This window comes from Phytophthora parasitica (genome assembly GCF_000247585.1).
Source record: "Phytophthora parasitica INRA-310 unplaced genomic scaffold supercont2.271, whole genome shotgun sequence".
Lineage (NCBI taxonomy): Eukaryota > Oomycota > Peronosporomycetes > Peronosporales > Peronosporaceae > Phytophthora > Phytophthora nicotianae.
This window is the reverse complement of record NW_008649257.1, coordinates 176-1082: the sequence shown is the minus strand read 5'-3', so window position 1 is coordinate 1082 and position 907 is coordinate 176. Positions and strand designations below refer to the sequence as shown.

The 907-nt window shown below is 49.1% G+C and overlaps 1 protein-coding gene across 1 annotated transcript; it reads right to left on the bottom strand.

The window, feature by feature from the left end:
- Nucleotides 1-312: 312 nt before the first annotated feature.
- Nucleotides 313-474, bottom strand: PPTG_24842 (hypothetical protein; the record flags this gene model as incomplete). The annotated part of the gene is made up of 1 exon (XM_008918703.1): nucleotides 313-474. The coding sequence occupies one exon, from the start codon at nucleotides 472-474 to the stop codon at nucleotides 313-315; it is 162 nt and encodes a 53-aa protein (XP_008916951.1).
- Nucleotides 475-907: the final 433 nt, after the last annotated feature.

Genomic DNA, 907 nt, shown 5'->3' with positions numbered 1-907 from the left:
GCTCAGCCTTCCAGCGATCGAGCACACGCTTACCACTGAAGTGAGACACTTCGTACTTGGCCGCTTGGTCCACGCTTCGCTCAACGTTGTTGAATTCTGCAGCTTCACATAGGCTTACGTTGCGCGTTTGGGACCTTTACAGTAGTATCTGACTTGGTCAACTTCGCTCATGTTCTCGACAGGGAAGATTAATGATGAGTACTTTCCGCTGTAACCTTTGGTGTCGCTGGTCTGACGAAGTTGTCAGAGTTTCTGGTGGAGCACGGCTTGGTTGTTGGGGGCATCAAAATGTGTGAGAGCATCGCGGGTAAACTAACCCCACATTTGCTTCTCTGCCAGCTTTCTTGAAGCCCAGAACAGGAACCGCCCAGACGCGATTTCTTCCATTGCGGTACCAGCAATTGCGGACAACGTGTCGTTATCATGTGCTGGGCCGTGGCCATTTGACACAGCGCTACTGGCGCACGTCTTCATCTGGCTTTCCCTTGAACGTCAGTAGACTGTTCGGAACGCGAGACTTGTGTTCCGCTGGCGATGATCGCGCAGTACGGTCTCCAACCTCTGTCCCACGGTGGCTATTACACGCCGTATTGCCTTCAAACGTAGCACCAAGTTGTGAACGTCCCGCAAGGTACCAAACATGTCCAATCATGAGTAAAAGTTGCCACATTTTCAATACTCCAAACAAAACGCTTGCCTTGCTGTTTCTTGGGAATACTTTAGAATTTTATTGGTTTTTCCGCCAGCCTTGACAAACTCATCAGTAATGTCGAGTGCGCCATGACTTATAACACTACTATCAATAAATAGTGGTCGTAGATGTCTTTCCCTAGTCAATGATTGTGTTCCGGTGATGGCAGTGACTCTGGTTCTAATATTGTGTTTCAGGACAACGTGTCACCATCGC